Consider the following 17,754-nt stretch of genomic DNA (forward strand, 5'->3'; position numbering starts at 1 on the left):
GGATATTACATTTATTGTTTGACTTTAAGCATTATTAAAATCACTGCTCCTGAAAAAACGGCCGTTTTTAAAACTTTTTTTTGCATTGATCCATGTCCCCTGGGGCAGGACCCAGGTCCCCAAACACTTTTTATGACAATAATTTGCATATAAGCCTTTAAAATTAGCACTTTTGATTATTCATGTTCGTGTCCCATAGACTTTAATGGTGTTCGAACAAACTTTTTTCCTGTTCGCATGTTCTGGTGCGAACCGAACAGGGAGGTGTTCGGCTCATCCCTAGACTTGAATGAAGACATTTAGGGCCTTTATAATGTTTCTATTATTACCCATGATTGTCAGCTCCATCTAGTGTCCGTAATACAGTAATTTCCTAAAATACCGCAATCAGGAAAATACCACATTTTATTCCTTCATTTTTTTTAAATCCTGTCCCTACCTCTTCAGCTTTACTTATTAATTATAAAGGCTTTCACATTGGTTTTAAAGAAGGGTCTATAGAAGTTAGCGCATGCCCCTTGTGGTTTATAAAACTCGCTAGGGGTAAGACCAAGACTATCTCAGTAAACCATAACAAAACAGTTGTAGCACACTTTCTTGAAGTCATACCTCTGATTCTCGCTCTTTTTTTCGTTCCTCAAATTGCAACCTTCGTTGTAACTCTTCAAGAGAAGCCCTATACATTGCATCCTGGGCATTCTGAAACTCAATTATCTGGTCAAATACAGCACGAAGTTGATTTAGGAGGGCCTGGAGGAAAAAAATTGGAATATAAATATTAATTCATTAAAACCAGAAAGTAAGAATCAAGTCAATCAACCTGTACATATGGGTGGGGCAAATAAAAAAAGATCAATAAAGCTTTTAAATCATGCTAGCCAGCAAAGATAAGCTAAGGGCCAGTTCACACCACAATTTGTGTTCCTGCATGCGTGTTTTTAATGCGTTCTTGATGCGTTCCAGTGTGTTTTTTTTCCTTTTTTTTTTCTTCCCCTCATAAAAATGCAGTGGACTGGTGTAAACCAGCCCTTGTAACATTTTGTTTTAAGATCAAATAAAATGTTTTAACAAAAGTGGAACTCCATCCATTTTTGTAGCTTTGGATAAAACTGGAAACGTTTGTTTTTTTCATTGCTAATATTGGGCTCCAATAAACTCCATCACTATATAATTATATTCGGCATATTGCCCCAGCTGCTGCCTTACCACACCTGAATGCCATGCATGAAAAACTTTACTGTTCTGTTAATTGCATTACAGAAACACTATATAATGAAGCCCAATCTTAATAGAGCTGCCTCATGTATTGGGAACTATAGGGTAAAAAATAGGATTTTTTCGTCATACTTACCTGTAAAATCCTTTTCTTTGAGTACATCATGGGACACAGAGTCAGGCTAATATTCATTACCTGCTGGGTTATACTTCATCATCAGGTGAATGGACACTGGTAGACCAAAGGTCTTCAGACAGGAAGTGATCCCCTATAAAACCCCTCCCATAAAAGGAAGAACTTTAGCTTTGTAGCAAGCACTAAATCCTCAAAAAAGAGGGGAGGGATCTCTGTGTCCCAAGATGTATTCAAAGAAAAGGATTTTACAGGTAAGTATGACGAAAGAATCCTATTTTCTTTTTCATACATCATGGGACACAGAGTCAGGCTAATATTCATTACCTGCTGGGATGTCCCAGAGCAATAGCCTTGAGGGGAGGGAGACACCCTGCCAAACAATAGCCATCAGAACTTATACGGCAGCCTGCAGTACACTACGGCTGAAAGCCGAATCCTCGGCTGCTCGAACATCCACTTGATAAAATTTTGTGAACGTATGCACTGAAGACCAGGTAGCAGAATTACAAATCTGAGCCACAGATACCTGATGGTGAAAAGCCCAGGAGGTTCCTACACCCCTGGTAGAATGAGCTCTCACCCTAAAGGGAGGAGCTTTATGTTTCAGACCACAGGCCTGAATGACCAATTGACGGACCCATTTGGCAATGGAAGCTTTGGAAGCTGCCTTCCCCTTCTTGGGTCCTTTTGGTAAAACAAAAAGAGTCTGATCCTCGGATCTCCGCAGATCTAGACAAATAAACCTTGACTGCCCGGACAACGTCCAAAGAATGCAATCGTCTCTCTTCCACTGAACGAGGCTGAGAGAAAAAAGAAGGCAAAATAATGTCCTGATTTAAATGAAAGGCAGACACCCACTTTTGGCAAAAAGGATGGAGCAGGACGTAACACGACTCTGTCATGGTGAAGGATCAAGTACGGTTCCCTGCATGAAAGGGCCGCCAACTCCGACACCCTTCTAGCTGGGGTGATAGCCATCAGGAAGGCTACCTTGCGTGACAGCAAGTTTAATGGAATTTCCTTAATAGGTTCAAATGGTTGTTTCTGTAACACAGACAGAACCAAGTTCAAGTCCCAAGGACACATAGGTGACCTAATGGGGGGAAGCAAGCGAGTTGCCCCTTGCATAAAGGTTCAGATCAGTGAATGGGAGCCTAAAAAGGCCTTTGGAAGAATACTGATAGGGCCGAAACTTGACCTCCGATTGTACTCAAAGCCAATTTGTTTTCCACAGCTGACTGTAGAAAAGAGAGAATAATCCCAATCACGTATTTCCAAGGATGCCATTATCTGGCTTCACACCAAGCAATATAAGTCTTCCAGACGTTATAAGTCTTCCTAGTGACAGCTTTTCTAGCATTCACTAGAGTAGACACCACTGATACCAAGATGCCACTGTCCTTTAACACCTTGGCTTCAATAGCCATGCCGTCAAATTTAGAGACTGTAAATTGGGGTGGAATATAGGACCTTTAGACAGTAGATTGGGGCAACGTGGAAGCGACCATGGCCCGTCTATTGTCAGTCTCACAATCTCCGGGAACCAGGGCCTCCTGGGCCAGGCTGGTGCCACCAGAATGACTGGAACCCTCTCTCTCCGAATCCTGCGCAACAAATGTGGAAGGAGAGGGATCAGAGGGAAAGCATAAACCAGGGAATACTGGCTCCATGAAACTATCAGAGCATCTGCTCCAATTGCCAGAGGATCTCGTTCAAGACACAAACCGCTGTAGCTTGTTCTTGAACCTGGATGCCAGTAGGTCGACCTCTGGCAATCCCCAACGTTGGCAAATTTCCTGGAACACCTCTGGGTGTGAGGACCATTCCCCCGGGCAGATCTGCTGGCGGCTGAGATAATCTGCCTTCCAGTTCTCTACTCTCGGGATATAGACTGCCAATATAATTGGCACATGTCCCCCTGCCTAGGCTAGTGTGTAGTTCACCTACCTCAGAGCTGAACGACTCCTGGTACTGCCTTGGTGGTTTATATAGGCCACTACCGTGGCATTGTCGGACTAAACCCTGATAGGGCAGTCCTGAAGCTCCACCATCCAGGACCATAGGGCCAGACGTACTGCCCGTAATTCTAGGACGTTGATGGGCAGGGTCTGCTCTGTCCCTGACCATTTCCTCTGAGCTGTGAGCCCATCTAGGGTCACTCCTCAGCCTGAGAGACTGTCATCTGTAGTCAGTACTCTCCAAGTTACCGGGGGAAAGGATTTTCCCCTTCGCAGGTTCTGATTCTGCAACCACCAGTTTAGGGTGAAGCGTGCCTGAGGAAATAAGCACATTGGATAATCCAGGGCTTTTCTTCTTCTGTTCCAAGCCAACAAGATGTCTTGTTGTAAGGGCCTGGAATGGAACTGGGCATAGGGCACTGCCTTGGAGGATACCATCCTCCCCAGAAGACTCATACAGAGCCAAGTGGAGGGTTGTCTGGCGCCCCTTATCTGACGCACCTGATCCTTCAGGGCATAGATCCTTACGGGTTGTAAGAATACTCTTGCTTTGACCGTGTTTAGGATCAGACCTAAATACTTTTGACTTTTTGGTATTTATGATCCAGCCTAAGCTTTTCAAATACCACACTGTGTATATTGTGCTCTGTACTAGAGCCTGTACTGAGTGATCTTCTTAGCAGGAGGTCGTCCAGATACCCGAGCACCAGAATCCCTTGGGCCCTTAAAAGACTCAGTACTGGTGCTAGGACCTTTGTGAACACCCGGAGAGCTGTAGCAAGCCCGAAGGGTAGAGCCACAAACTGAAAATGACATTCCTCTACTGCAAAACGTAGGAACCTCTGATGAGGCTGAAAGATAGGTACGTGTAAATACGCATCTTTTATATCAATGGAGGCTAGAAAGTCTGCCCTCTGGAGTGAGGTTACTACTGAGCGGATATACTCCATCCGAAAGGACTGTATCAATAGATACCCGTTCATGGACCTCAGGTCCAAAATGGGCCTTGTGTCCCCGTTTGGTTTCTGAACCGTAAACAGGTTTGAGTAAAACCCTGTGCCCCTTTCGAATACAGGAACCTCTACAATCACTCCTTGATGCACTAGATAATGTAGTGCCTGAAGCAATAAGTTTCTTTTTGGAGGATCCAAGGGACTGGTGGATCTTAGAAACCTCTGAGGGGGAATCCCCCTCAACTCCAGCTTGTAACCACGAGATATAATTGAGGTGACCCACTTATCCCGAATTGCTGTTTTCCAAATGTCCGCAAAGTGCAGCAGCATTCCCTCCACCCGAAGGAATGGGGCGTCCCCTCAAAAGGAGGGCTTGGTGCTGGGTTTAGAAGAATTTTGGACACAGGGCCTTTTCTGGCCCTGGCCTTGCCCCTGGCCCTAGCGCCCTGTTGGCGGTGGAACCACCCTGACGCTGAGACATTTGAATAAGCAGTCCCTAGGTTTTTATGCGAGGGACGTCTGGTGCCTTTCTTCACAGGAAGTAGAGAACTCTTCCCTCCAGAAATCTTTTGGATATATATGTCCAAGTGATCACCGAATAAATGTTCCCCATGAAACGGGAAACCTGCCAATAACTTTTTACAAGGACGCTCGGCTGACCAGTTCTTAAGCCATAAAAGTCTGTGCATATGTACAGACAAGAGAGCCAGACGAGAAACCTGCTGTATTGAGTCCTTTAAAGCATCAACAGCAAAACACAGCGCTCGAGGACTATCTGTCTTACTTTCAGGCAGATCATCCTCCTGGTTAGGCCTATCGTTTGACCTGATCCTTTACGGACTGGCAAACACCAATTGATGCAACAGCTGGCTGAATAGCTGAACTGGCCAAAGAAAAGGAAGCCTTTAATAATAACTTCAATTTCTTGTCAACAGGATCTTTCAAGCCCTGTGTGTTATCTACTGGACAAGTTAAGTTCTTGTTTAAGGAAGAGACTGCTGCATCTACGGCTGGCATGCTCCATTTTTTAACAAACTTTTCATCCATGGGATATAAAAAGGAAAACCTCTCAGGAGGAACAAAAGTCCTTTCAGGATTTATTTATTTATTTATTTCAGGTACTTATATAGCGCCGTCAATTTACGCAGCGCTTTACATATACATTGTACATTCACATCAGTCCCTACCCTCAAGGGGCTTACAATCTAAGGTCCCTAACTCACATTCATACATACTAGGGACAATTTAGACAGGATCCAATTAACCTACCAGCATGTCTTTGGAGTGTGGGAGGAAACCGGAGTACCCGGAGGAAACCCACGCAGGCACAGGGAGAACATGCAAACTCCAAGCAGGTAGTGTCGTGGTTGGGATTTGAACCAGTGACCCCTCTTACTGCTAGGCGAGAGTGCTACCACTACACCACTGTGCCGCCCTAGGATGTTCCCAATCGGCGTACACTGCCTGTTCCAACAGGGGGTGTAGAGAGAAAGTCTGTGCGACCTGAAGAGGCCTCAGAGATCCCAAAGAGGACCAGGGGGTTTCAGTCACCTCTGCAAGAGGCAACTTAAACGCAGAATGAACCATTACGGTCAGAGTCAGGATCAAAAGCCTCTGCAAGATTGCTCGGAAGCAGACTCATCTGCCGGGCAATCCACCGAATTCTAAGCTTTAAGCTCCTCCCCATCCTCAACCCATTCCTGCTCCAGACTAGGAGACTCGGGGGGGGGGGGGGATCTGTTACGCTTCCTACCACCCTGCGGGATGGAGGAAATCATGCCAGCAATCCTGTGCTCTAACCCAGCTAGGGCTGAGGACAGTTCATCCTTAGTGATAAAGGGTGAAGCAGCAGTGTTGACTGTAGGCACAATACCAGATAGGCGCAGCAGCTCAGATTGCCCAGAAGCCTCTGGTCCTTCAGGGGATACAACACTAGGGATACGACTAGATTCATCAGGAACTACTGATGACATAGGTGTGCCCTTCCCTGTGGTTAGTCCCACTCCTCTTTTTGGAAGACAATTGCCACAAACAAAGAGTACTTAGGTGTAATATTAAAACACCTCAGAAGGGAGACCCTTTAATATGGCTCACCAAGCCTCTATGCAACAATCCTGATAAGCACCGTTAGACTGCCAAGCAACACCTGGTGACTCACGTGACCCGGGTAAGGAAAAATGAACCACTGCAAGTGTCTGTTCAGAGCCTGCTCTGTGTCTCACAGCTGCCTTCTGATAGCACCACATGCTTGGCCTACACAGCTTATAATAAGCTTGGTGAGCACCAGAGCGTTCTGTGCATGTGCGCAGTCCCAGCGAGCTGGCGTGACTGTATTCGCGTACGATACGAATCTTCGTGCGCCCAGATGAAGGCTACAGCACATGTGCAGCGAAGCTGCGTGCGCCATGGCTGACAAACTGCCGAGCCCAGCGGCGCTCTTGTGAACGCACATGCGCCATGGGGAACCAAGGGGAAATGGCGCACCGTTGTGCGCCATAATACTGGTAAAGAACAGCCAGACTACATTTTGCAAACACTCACAGCTAGCCCAAAACTCCCCCGTACGGTCACTGCACACAGGTGTCCAGCTCTTAACTAGCTTGACTGACTGTTACAATCACTGGGACATGCCACAATAATAAAATAAAGGGGTTTCACTTATCCGTCCAGGCGCAGGGCACTTATCAACTAAGGGCCCAATCTTCACCCTTCACGGCGGATTCCTGCCACTTGGACCTTCAAGGACTGGGTACCCTTTTCATGTTTAGGGTCCACTCCCTTGGACCTCTACAGCACCCTGCAGGAAATGCCTTAGCGCTGTAGTGTCCAGGATTTCCACTCCGCAGGGTCCAGCGCCCGGAGGCCACATTACAGGCAAAACCTTGCAGGATCTTGAGTCTTCTTTGCAAGGCTTGGGTACCATTTATCTAAGCATAAATGCCTGTGTCAAATGGATCCGATCGGCCAAACCCTTGATTCATTTTGGAACCATTTGTGGGACTAGAGAGCTGGAGCTCAAACAAACCGTGCCATCCACCTTGCAGACACTGGTAAAAAACTAAAGTACTTCCTCTATGGGAGGTGTTATATAGGTAATCACTTCCTGTCTGAAGACCTTTAGTCTACCAGTGTCCGTTCACCTGATGATGAAGTATAACCCAGCAGGTAATGAATATTAGCCTGACTCTGTGTCCCATGATGTATAAAAAAAAAATTTGCCTAAACTCTCAGGTGATAGCTGTCTGTAACAGAATACCATTAAACCTACACGTCACAGGCAATGGTAGCTCAGCCAGAAATACCTGGAACTTACTGGATGTGAGAAGACTTGCTTAAGGATTACAGCTTAATTAAACAGCCTGTATATGTATTCTTGACAAACTAATGATATGAATACATAAAATATGAATATAACAGAAAACTGAACCCAATGTAATCTATGTATATACACTGAGAAATCATGCATTGCAGAATACATGAGGGTGGAGTGCTCATGTAGTCAATAATATAATCACCAACCTGCAAAATTATGCTTGAAGTAAAGTATACATTTTATGAGGCCTATGCTCCAAGTACTCTTTCAAAGTCCCTGAAAAATATATGAGAGGGCTCCAAGTCTTGCGCCAATAGGAAGGGCTGAATTTAGTCTTTGAGGATAAAGACTCGAGAGTGTGATAGGGTGCTCTGCTTTTTGAGAAGGTAGAACTCTGGGTTTTTGGAGCTTTCCACATCCAAAAGAGACATCCTCCCACACAGGGCACACAAATAAGGCGTCTTTTACAGGCAGCTTCAGATGGCCAAGCTTTTGACCAGAGAATTCTGCTCACATGGACAGAAATGAGAGACATTCTGGAGATTTGTCATGAGTTGTTCTAGGGCATCAACACAGAAAAATAAATGTGAAGGCAGTGTTTGTAAGCGTACCACCAGGGCTCAGTCCTGGGAGACACAATCCTGTTTGTTCTTTGACCTAGTCCAATAAGCTTCAGTTTGACAAAGAGAAATAGCAGCAATAATTAGTTGCAGGGCTGGATCTGCAAGAGTAGAGAGAGCCTATAAGATCATCTCAGATGATCAGTCTGAAGAATCCTTAAATTCATGCTCATCTACAGGAAAAGCAACATGTTTATTTAAGACTAAGACAGCAGCATCTATTACTAGAACAAGTCACTTTTTTGTAGATTCCTTTTCCACTGGAGCTAGCATGATAATGAATCTCAAGAGGGATAATAATCTTTTCAGGAGAATTCTATTTGTTCATGAACAGGACAGGTACCCAGGGGGACATGGCGAAACATTGAGGCTTTTGCACATATCTAAATTGGCAAGCATATTGTGTGAGGCTATAGCATCAGGTGTATAGGAGCCTGGGAGTGAGAAATCTTCTACAGCCTCCTCTAACACTGAATCTGGGTTTTCTTCAATGTCCTGTTAGTAGTCAAAAAAATTCTGACAAAATTACAGAAAAATCTGCCTTGGTCAAGAAGGCTGCTTGTGTGCCTGAGCTAGAATTGGATGTAGAGTTGGTAAAATAGGGCCCTGCATGGTGCAAGGAAAGCATTATCACTCTTTACCCTCTTAGCTTGTTACCTGTTTTGTTACATTACAGCCTTTAGTTCAATGTTTTTTTAAAGGGGTTGTAAAGGTAAAAATTTTTTCACCTTAATGCATTATATGCATTAAGGTGAAAAAACTTTTGACAATACCGCCGCCCCCAGCCCCCCCGTTTTACTTACCTGACACCTCGAATATCCGCTGCTCGTTCCCGTCATCTCTATTGCAGCTCAGCCTGGTCGCTGATTGGCAGCCATTGGCTTGCGCTGCTGTCAATCACATCCGATAACGCGGCGCGCCGGGGGGCGAGGCCGAGTGATACAGTGAGCGGCTATAGCCGCCGGCTGTATCACGGGAGCGCGCCCGCAAGAACTAACCACCATGCGAGGGAGCTCGCATTAAGGTGGATAGTTCTTGCGGGGAGGAGCTGAAACAGCCGCCGAGGGACCCCAGAAGAGCAGGTTCGGGGCCACTCTGTGTAGAACGAGCTGCACAGTGAAGGTAAGTATGACATGTTAGTTATTTTTAAAAATAAATAAAATTACCTTTACAACCCCTTTAATCTGAATTATATGTGATGGATCAGAACATAATAGTCTAAGTTGGTGAAGTAAAATTTGAAAAATATATACATAAAACTATTTTTCAAAAATAAAAAATTGTCATGTGCGTATGCCCATCACCCCCTTTGTTATGAAGCCCATAAAAAGCTCTGGTGTAACCAATTACCTTCAGAAGTCACATAATTAATGAAATGATGTCCACCTGTGTGCAATCTAATTGTCACATGATCTGTCATTACATATACACACCTTTTTGAAATGCCCCAGAGGCTGCAACACCTAAGCAAGAGGCACCACTAACCAAACACTGCCATGAAGACCAAGGAACTCTCCAAACAAGTAAGGGACAATGTTGTTGAGAAGTACAAGTCAGGGTTAGGTTATAAAAAAATATCCAAATCTTTGATGATCCCTAGGAGCACCATCAAATCTATCATAACCAAATGGAAAGAACATGGTACAACAGCAAACCTGCCAAGAGACGGCCGCACATCAAAACTCACGGACCGGGCAAGCAGGGCATTATACAGAAAGGCAGCACAGAGACCTAAAGTAACCCTGGAGGAGCTGCAGAGTTCCACAGCAGAGACTGGAGTATCTGTACATAGGACGACAATAAGCCGTACGCTCCATAGAGTTGAGCTTTATGGCAGAGTGGCCAGAAGAAAGCAATTACTTTCAGCAAAAAACAAAAATGGCACATTTTGAGTTTGCAAAATGGCATGTGGGAAACTCCCAAAATGTATGGAGGAAGGTTCTCTAGTCTGATGAGACTAAAATTTAACTTTTTGGCCATCAAAGAAAACGCTATGTCTGACGTAAACCCAACACATCACTTACCCAAAGAACACCATCAGTGAAACATGGTGGTGGCAGCATCATGCTGTGGGGATGTTTTTCAGCAGTCAGGACTGCGATACTGGTCAGAGTAGAGGGAAAGATGGATGGTGCTAAATGCAGGGATAGTCTTGAGCAAATCCTGTACCACTCTGTGTGATTTGAGGCTAGGACGGAGGTTCACCAAACACACAGCTAAAGCAACACTTGAGTGTTTTAAGGGGAATCATGTAAATGTGTTGGAATGGCCTAGTCAAAGCCCAGACCTCAATCCAATAGAAAATCTGTGGTCAGACTTAGAGATTGCTGTTCACAAGCGCAAACCATCCAACTTGAAGGAGCTGGAGCAGTTTTGCAAGGAGGGATGGGCAAAAATCCCAGTGGTAAGATGTGGCAAGCTCATAGAGACTTATCCAAAGCGACTTGGCGCTGTGATAGCCGCAAAAGGTGGCTCTACAAAGTATTGACTTTAGGGGGGTGAATAGTTATGCACAATGACTGTTTTCTGTTATTTTGTCCTATTTGTTGTTTGCTTCACAATAAAAAAAAAAAAATCTTCAAAGTTGTGGGCATGTTCTGTAAATTAAATGATGCAAATCCTCAAACAATGCATGTTGATAGCAGGTTGCAAAACACAGGCAGCAAAACACGAAAAATGCCAAGAGGGGTGAATACTTTTGCAAGGCACTGTAGTCAGCCACTGGAGACAAAGCTCTGAATGGTTGATATTTTGGCCCCATGACGACGTCCTTTTGAGTGACAAAATGCGCAGGGAGGCGCGACATAGTGACGTCACCGCAAGTTACACTAGTCCCAGAAGCTACGGGCTGTTATTGTGAGCCGGCCGGCTCGATCTTTTAATGTCGTTTATACTCTACATTTATGTAAGTGTCCATTCGTCTTATATAGTTTAAATAAATGTTAAAGGTTTTACACTATGCAAGCCTTCTGTTGTTCTATAGGGATCCATTAACCATGTCCCACTCGTGTGAAAACCATCACTGCTGAGGCTAAGGAGTTCAGTGTACCACACAGAGATCCCAGGCTGGGTTACAAGCCATTTGCGCTCTGTGGTCTCCTGTAACAAGGGACCATGGCGATCTGGTAAGCGGCAGCGTTTGCTCAGGTGGAGGCACTTTCCTATTTTTTCACACTTTCTGGGGTGTCTGGATTTTATGTCACTGTGGACGAGTCAATAATTACCTTGCATGGACTATTTTTGACATATTTTTGACTTGTTTTTTTACAGTCACTACTATCACATATGGACTAATTTTTGTAATTTATTATTTTCTACTATTCTCCTGTTGGAGTTTAGCACTCACTATTATCACTATTTAGTTGATAATTGTCATCATATGTTCATTAATTTTTTATTTTCTTTTTTTTATATCTTAGTCATATTGTTTTGTCTCACTGGCGGTTTTGTCTCACTGGCATATTTGTTCTTATATATTGTGTTAGTGTATTACCATCATCATATTGGTTTTTCAATTTATCATTTATTGTGAGTGCATATGTTTCCTATAGCTATTGCTTCACAGGTCTATTTATTTAGCGCAAATTCTTCTTTTTTATATTTTTGATATTTTACCACCAAGTCTGAAAGTTTACGCACTCAATAAGTGAAAAAAGTCAAATACATTCCCAGTTCGTTGACAGTTTTTATGTAAAAACAAATACTATTCACTTACACTTAATACACTAAGTGAACTGCAAGCAGTTCAGATATTAAGTCTCACTCCTGCTATGAGGCATAAGTATTGGTCCAATAACAGGACGAACCTTTCCACATTGTGGGTCCCTGTATACTGTAGGTTCAGGCATCACCTGCTTTCCCCAGTTAGGTTAGGATAGATAGGATTTAGGATCCATAAGGATGGTCCACGGTCCTAGACCTGTGTAGCACCCCAAGGCTAACTACACTTGTTGCACTCAATGCCAAGGTGAGTACCCAAGCAAAATCCAGTGCCTGAAGCAACATTACAGGCCATCCCAACAGTGTGAGGTCATCATACTGCTCCCAAGTTATTACCGAGGTTGCACCAATCCGGATGCACAGCTTCCATCGTTATAGTACAACCCAGTGAAGAGTTGAATGAAGAATTTGAAGTTAATAAGACCTAGTTAAGCAAAGAAACTTCTCCATAAGGGAGAAGAGATTCAACATCTAAAGACAGTGGCAAAAAACGGAGGTCTCCAGGGAGCGTGCCCAAAAGTTTGCCAGTGTCTAATCACCCGAAGGTAGCAGCTTCTAACCTAGGGTCTATGAATATCGAGCCTGTGTTCTGTACTGTACTGTACGATTAAGATAAAAATGTTAGTCTTTAACAAAGCAGAGCAGTTTCCTATTACAAAAAAAAAATGAGGCATGCTGGTAGTAGGAGGGTTTATTTAAGGCTTTTTGTTTGCCAGTATTCAATCCTATAGGTAGTGGTATACCTTAAAGGTTTCCTGTGACCCTCAGGGGATGATAAAGATGAAAAAAAACACAAAAGGTTTGTATGGGGGTGTGGCCTGGTTGGAGTCCAGGCTGAGGTTGCCACTCTACTCACCGCTCCAGGACACCTAGATGTGCGATTCTTAGGGGCCACCCCATTGTTCTCAAAAGGTAAGGATGCATTTTTTCAGAGCTGTTTTAATTTGACTGGCAATTACTCTGCCTGCAACACTGTATCCAAATTCATTTTAAATTATTTTTTGAGACCTAGCAAGCATTCTTTTGGTGGTATTTACTAACAATGGGATTTTTACTATATAGAGGAAGAACGGACAAATCTTTGGGGTTGCTCTAATTTACCCTTCAAAAAACTGCCCCACAAACATTGGTGGTTTGTGCCATTTTAAAGTAGTTGTAAATGCAGCATGTAATCCACAGCCAAAATGCTACCTTCAACACTGCTTCCTTACACTCCTACAATTAATTAGTAAACAGAGACATGAAATTACCATTAAATTCAGTTGTTAACATGTGGTGAAGCCACTGCTAACCCTTGGTGCTGGTGAGTGGCAGGAAGAAAACCCCCAGCAGCATAGCTTCCAACTTCTGACAACACAAGTATGCAATCTGTATAGAGGCTGTATAGTGTTGTCCTCCCAGAACAGTAACTAAGGCCAGAAGTAGGAAAATCACAGGATCGCCAAGTACTTTATTAATCCCTCTGCGCCAGCTGTATGCAAATATGCGGCCTCTCGACGTGTGGTCCTTAGCGCCAAGGGGTCGCATATTTGCGTGAATTGCTGCCAGTACACCTGTGCTGAGAGCGCGCACGCTCCCAGTAGTTACTGTCCCCTAACCGAAAGCCATTTTCAGATCATGTGACAGACATGACAGCTAATCACAGCGGTCATGTGATCTTAAGCCTGGCGTCAAACCTCTTAAAGGGTCAGGGGGAGTCGGCGCTAAGAGACTAAGGCTAATTTAAGGGAGAATACTGTGAATATACATAGATTATGGGAACCTAGCACAACAGAGTTCTAATTTTTTCATTCGCTGGTAAATGTTTATATGGGTAGAAACTACTTTTACCATAAATAAACTGTATTGCTGTTTTTCATAAACAAATTTTTAAAACAAAAAGTAAACCTACCCTTGAGTCACCATCAAGTAAACAGCGAGAAATGATTGTATCCAAAAACACCTCATGAGCTGCAATGATGTGATCCAAATCCTGTGCTTGCTGCACCTTGTTCCAAAGTTCATCCCATGAGCATTCTAGAACCTAAGGAAAACACAATCAGGGTAAACCATAATTCAAAGAGGGGTGAACATTAATAACCAAAGTCAAACATAAAACAAAAATGTACCTCAAATGTGATGTAATACTGCATCTGATGAATGAAATGGACCATTTCTGAAGCCAGGACGTGACACTGATGAAGCACCCCAGATAGCTCTGTAATGGAAATGAATAGTAAATATATGAAAAATGAGAGTACGTATATGATTTAAAGCAGAAAGAAAATATGGGGCTGCCGTTGTTGACCTTCTTTTGAAGGCTAGTTACCTACTGTAGCTGTTGACTCAGTGCTATTGATCCACAACAAGTATGAACATAAGGAAAATTGGAGAAAAGCCAAAAGCCTATATCTGAATACTTGTTCTGGCTTACAGACGCTAATGATTAAAACAGGGTGAGTACAGCAAGCAGCCTGACAACTAGCATTTTCAGTGAAAAAAAAAAAAAAAAAAAAGGAGTGGTAGCCTTCACGTTAGATTTCATTGAGATCTGGAAAGTTAAAATGTCTTGATTGGTATATTAATAAATGCAGCATATTTATGAACAGCCTGGTATAATATTTCATTATTCTGTGATGTCCATTTTCTGAATTAAATTCACAGATCTCACTTAAAGGTCAATTAAATTAAGTGCCTCCTATGCATATGCACAGTTACAACAATGATTTTGTCTAAATTTAATCTTAATTCATGTTCCAGCAGGCTTTCTCCCTCAGGACTGTGAACTAAGGTAGGTATTACTCAGTTAGTCCCTCGCAGACAAAATAAGCATTATCAACTGCATATGCTGGGGAAAGGGAGGGGTACCCACCTTCAATTTTTTTTTCAATCATAGTTTCTTTATTGAATACTAAAATGTCAATAAAACAATTACAAAATACAAACTGTGCATCTCACGTTTGCTATTCAGTCAGGTATATTAAGAGTTTCGGCATATGGGTAATGTATCAGAAAGCATTACAGAACAGAAAATAAAGTGTTCAAGTTTCAATGTATTTTGCAGCCTCGTACATACACCCTTTACATTTTTGTAAATATTTTATTATATCTTTTCATGTGACAACATTGAAGAAATTATACTTTGCTACAATGTAAAGTACTAAGTGTACAGCTTGTATAACAGTGTAAATTTGCTGTCCCCTCAAAATAACTCAACACACAGCCATTAATGTCTAAACCGCTGGCAACAAAAGTGAGTACACCCCTAAGTGAAAATGTCCAAATTGAGTCCAAAGTGTCAATATTTTGTGTGGCCACCATTATTTTCCAGCACTGCCTTAACCCTCATGGGCATGTAGTTCACCAGAGCTTCACAGGTTGCACTGGAGTCCTCGTCCACTCCTCCATGACAACATCACGGAGCTGGTGGATGTTAGAGACCTTGCGCTCCTCCAAACCTTCCGTTTGAGGATGCTCCACAGATGCTCAATAAGGTTTAGGTCTGGAGACATGTTTGGCCAGTCCATCACCTTTACCCTCTGCTTCTTTAGCAAGGCAGTGGTCATCTTGGAGGTGTGTTCGGGGTCATTATCATGTTGGGGGAAGAGGAAGAAGAGGAGGATCTCATCAGTCCCCCTTCAGGAATAATTCTCAGTTTCAACATAATTATGTGTCTTCTCATAATCGGTATAATTATTGGCAGGATCCAGCTCCTTATACCAATTATCAAGGGAGAGGAAAACCGCAATACCCTCAGGGTGGACAAGTTCCGATTTCTAATGGGTTTGCCCCTCTGCAAAATCATGCCACATGGGAAGGGGGGATTTTTCAGGGGCTCAGAGTGGCCCAGGGAGGGGCCCCCCATTGTACAATCCGAACCCGGGGGAATGGTGGAGGCATACATCTCAGCAAACCTCACAGGGAAATGGCTCACTATGAAAAAGAAAGGAAAGAAAGAGAGAAAGGAGAGGGGGTAGGAGAGTACAAAAGACCCAAACTCCAATAGGAATAGGTATTTATAACCTAAGCAGTAGCTCACTGAATGAAGACGAGATGCCTGTTCTGGATAGAGGGCTTAAATTTGCCCCTACACAGAACCTTAATAAATTCCAGACTTATGTGAACATTCACAAATATATCAGGAGTTTGAACATCAAAAAATACTTTTTATCCAACCCAGTCAGAACCCCCACAGCAGATGTAGGTATCCACTCAAATCTTCGCAATGAGTCCACTTTCAATCCTTTAAACACTGATAACAAATATTTAGAAGTGTTTAAAGATCTGGACAGGATGAGGATAAGGAAGGTGGTGGATCCCCAATATATCAGGAAGGGTATGAAGTCTCTGGAGGAGCGGAAGGAGATTATCATACGCTCGGCTGATAAGGGAGGCGGTCTGGCTATTTTGGACAAAAATTATTACCAAGCGGAGATGATTTGGCTATTGAGTAACCATGACACTTATAAAATTTTGACTAAAGATCCGATGTTGGATTATAAGGATGAACTACATGTGCTAGTTGAGGAAGGTAAGACTAGGGGTGTTCTGACCAAAAAAGAGGCAGCTTACTTGGACCCTTTTTTCTGCAGGACCCCTATAATATACTGCCTACCGAAGATCCATAAAGATAGTTTCAATCCACCAGGCAGACCTATCGTAAATGGAATTGATTCTATTTCTTGTAGAGTAGGACAGTATATTGACTCCTTCCTTCAGCCATTAGTCCTTAAGACAGATGCATTCCTCAAAGACACCAAACACATTATACAGGTTCTTGAATCGGTCAGTTGTACACCTTCTAGTATCCTTGTCACTGCTGATTTCAGCTCATTGTACACTGTTATTAGGAACAATGAGCTTTATCTACCTCTGATCTTCCAAGGAAATATAAAAAGTTCCTTTCAAAAGGCCTTAGTTTCTGTTTATCTAGAAACTATTTTTGGTATGATCGGCAATCTTACCTACAGACAAGAGGGGTCGCAATGGGAGCCCGGTTTGCTCCTAGTTTGGCTAACTTATTTATGGCCCACTGGGAGGAAGAGGCTGTTTTTAAAAAATCGCCCCCCTGAACTTGCCTGCTATAGGTTTATTGATGATCTCATTCTAATCTGGGAGGCAGATCGTCCTAGTTTGGATAGTTTTATTCAAACATTGAATAATAATACCAAGAATATACAGCTGACTTGCAATAAAAGCACAGAACGAATAGTCTTCCTTGACCTTGAGATTTCTAAAGATGGTGATGTCTTCTGCTTGTGCAATTATTTCAAACTGAATGATCGGAATTCCTATATACCTCTGGGGAGCTGCCACCATAGGTCATGGTTGTGCAACATCCCTAGAGGTCAATTTATTAGGCTCAGGCGGAATTGCACCCGCGAGGAAGATTTTATACACAATCTCAGGTTCTTTCGTCTAGGTTCCAACAAAAAAGGTATGAGAAACTTATCTTGGATGAAATGAAATAGAGAGTGCGAACTATGGACAGACAGAAATTGGTCTCTAATCAGACTAGAGAAATCAGTACTGAGGTCTCAAATTTTAAGATGGTATTAAACTATAATGTCCAGCATAAAAAGTTTGAGAAGACAGTTTGTGATAATTAGTCCATTCTAAAACAGCATAAGGTATTGGGCCCTCTTTTACCGCAGCGACCATAATTCATATATAAAAAAGCTCCTTTTCGTTTGGCCCCAGGAGTTATCAACCCACCGACTCAATCGGAAAGTCGGTTATTCTCTTTCCTCTCTGGATTTCATGCTTGTGGGCGGTGTACCGCCTGTAAGCATTCTACATGTAACATCAAGAAGCGGAAAGATTTTCTGGCTTCAGTAACAAATAAAAAATATCAGATACA

The 17,754-nt window shown here is 43.1% G+C and overlaps 1 protein-coding gene across 1 annotated transcript in view; it reads right to left on the reverse strand.

Moving 5' to 3' along the window:
• The window catches only part of TUBGCP3 (tubulin gamma complex component 3), a 179,763-nt gene that overhangs the window by 22,146 nt on the left and 139,863 nt on the right, over positions 1 to 17,754 (reverse strand). The window contains exons 18-20 of the mRNA XM_073614518.1: positions 14,024 to 14,112; positions 13,807 to 13,938; positions 610 to 750 (exon numbers count right to left, since the gene is read on the reverse strand). Of these exons, the coding sequence (XP_073470619.1) occupies positions 610 to 750; positions 13,807 to 13,938; positions 14,024 to 14,112 (362 nt within the window). The remainder of the gene's footprint in view (positions 1 to 609; positions 751 to 13,806; positions 13,939 to 14,023; positions 14,113 to 17,754) is intronic.

The sequence above is a fragment of the Aquarana catesbeiana genome, linkage group LG02 (genome assembly GCF_042186555.1).
Source record: "Aquarana catesbeiana isolate 2022-GZ linkage group LG02, ASM4218655v1, whole genome shotgun sequence".
NCBI classification, from domain to species: Eukaryota; Metazoa; Chordata; class Amphibia; order Anura; family Ranidae; genus Aquarana; species Aquarana catesbeiana.